We start from the raw sequence: 1,040 nt of genomic DNA, 5'->3' as shown, positions 1-1,040 counted from the left end.
AGATGGCCAGGTGATATCGCACAGACACATCAGGTGAGATGGCCAGGAGAGATCGCACAGACACATCAGGTGATATGGCCAGGTGAGATGGCCAGGTGATATCGCACAGACACATCAGGTGAGATGGCCAGGTGATATCGCACAGACACATCAGGTGAGATGGCCAGGTGATATCGCACAGACACATCAGGTGATATGGCCAGGTGATATCGCACAGACACATCAGGCGAGATGGCCAGGTGAGATCTCACCGAGCCCACCACAGACAAAGAAGGGAGACGTGAGCTGGGAAACCAGAGAGCCTCACCTTCCTGCCTAGCTCAGCCCCAAACATCATTTCCTGCGCCAAGACTGGCCCGATCAGCTACCTCCGCACACACACCCCACCCCGCGGTCATGTGAGGTCAAGGTCATCTTTGCCTGCCACGGACGAACATCATCACTACACGTCACACTGACGATACACCGACACGCGTGCACACATCCAGTCTTGTCCGTCCATCACATTTGACCCCCCCATCTCCTCCCCACACACACGCACGTGTCTTTCCCTCAGGTATCCCCCGAGGTCATAGCCGAGTATTTGGAGAAAGAGGGGTAATCCTTCTTGGACAGCGGGCGGTAGTGCAGAGTCAGGTCCCCTGTCTGTTTCCAGATGAAGTGTCGGACGGTGCGCAGGTCCATGTTGGGGTCTAGAACCTACAGGGGGGAGAAAGAACATGACCAGTTGGAGTGGATCAATACTCAGGGGGGAGATAGGACATGACCAGTTGGAGTGGATCAATACCCAGGGGGGAGATAGGACATGACCAGTTGGAGTGGATCAATACCCAGGGGGGAGATAGGACATGACCAGTTGGAGTGGGTCAATACCCAGGGGGGAGAAAGGACATGACCAGTTGGAGTGGATCAATACCAAGGGAGGAGAAAGGACATGACCAGTTGGAGTGGATCAATACTCAGGGGGGAGATAGGACATGACCAGTTGGAGTGGATCAATACTCAGGGGGGAGATAGGACATGACCAGTTGGAGTGGATC

At 54.7% G+C, this 1,040-nt stretch overlaps 1 protein-coding gene across 1 annotated transcript in view; it reads right to left on the bottom strand.

The window, feature by feature from the left end:
* Positions 1–6: 6 nt before the first annotated feature.
* Positions 7–1,040, bottom strand: part of LOC106013005 (WD repeat-containing protein 48) — a gene marked incomplete in the record, with an annotated part of 23,744 nt that continues 22,710 nt past the window's right edge. The window contains 1 exon segment of the mRNA XM_013087572.2: positions 7–699. Within this exon segment, the coding sequence (XP_012943026.1) occupies positions 553–699 (147 nt within the window).

The sequence above is a fragment of the Aplysia californica genome, unplaced genomic scaffold (genome assembly GCF_000002075.1).
Source record: "Aplysia californica isolate F4 #8 unplaced genomic scaffold, AplCal3.0 scaffold00604, whole genome shotgun sequence".
Taxonomy (NCBI): Eukaryota; Metazoa; Mollusca; class Gastropoda; order Aplysiida; family Aplysiidae; genus Aplysia; species Aplysia californica.
The sequence above is the reverse complement of the archived record's forward strand: the minus strand, read 5'-3'. Positions and strand labels throughout refer to the sequence as shown.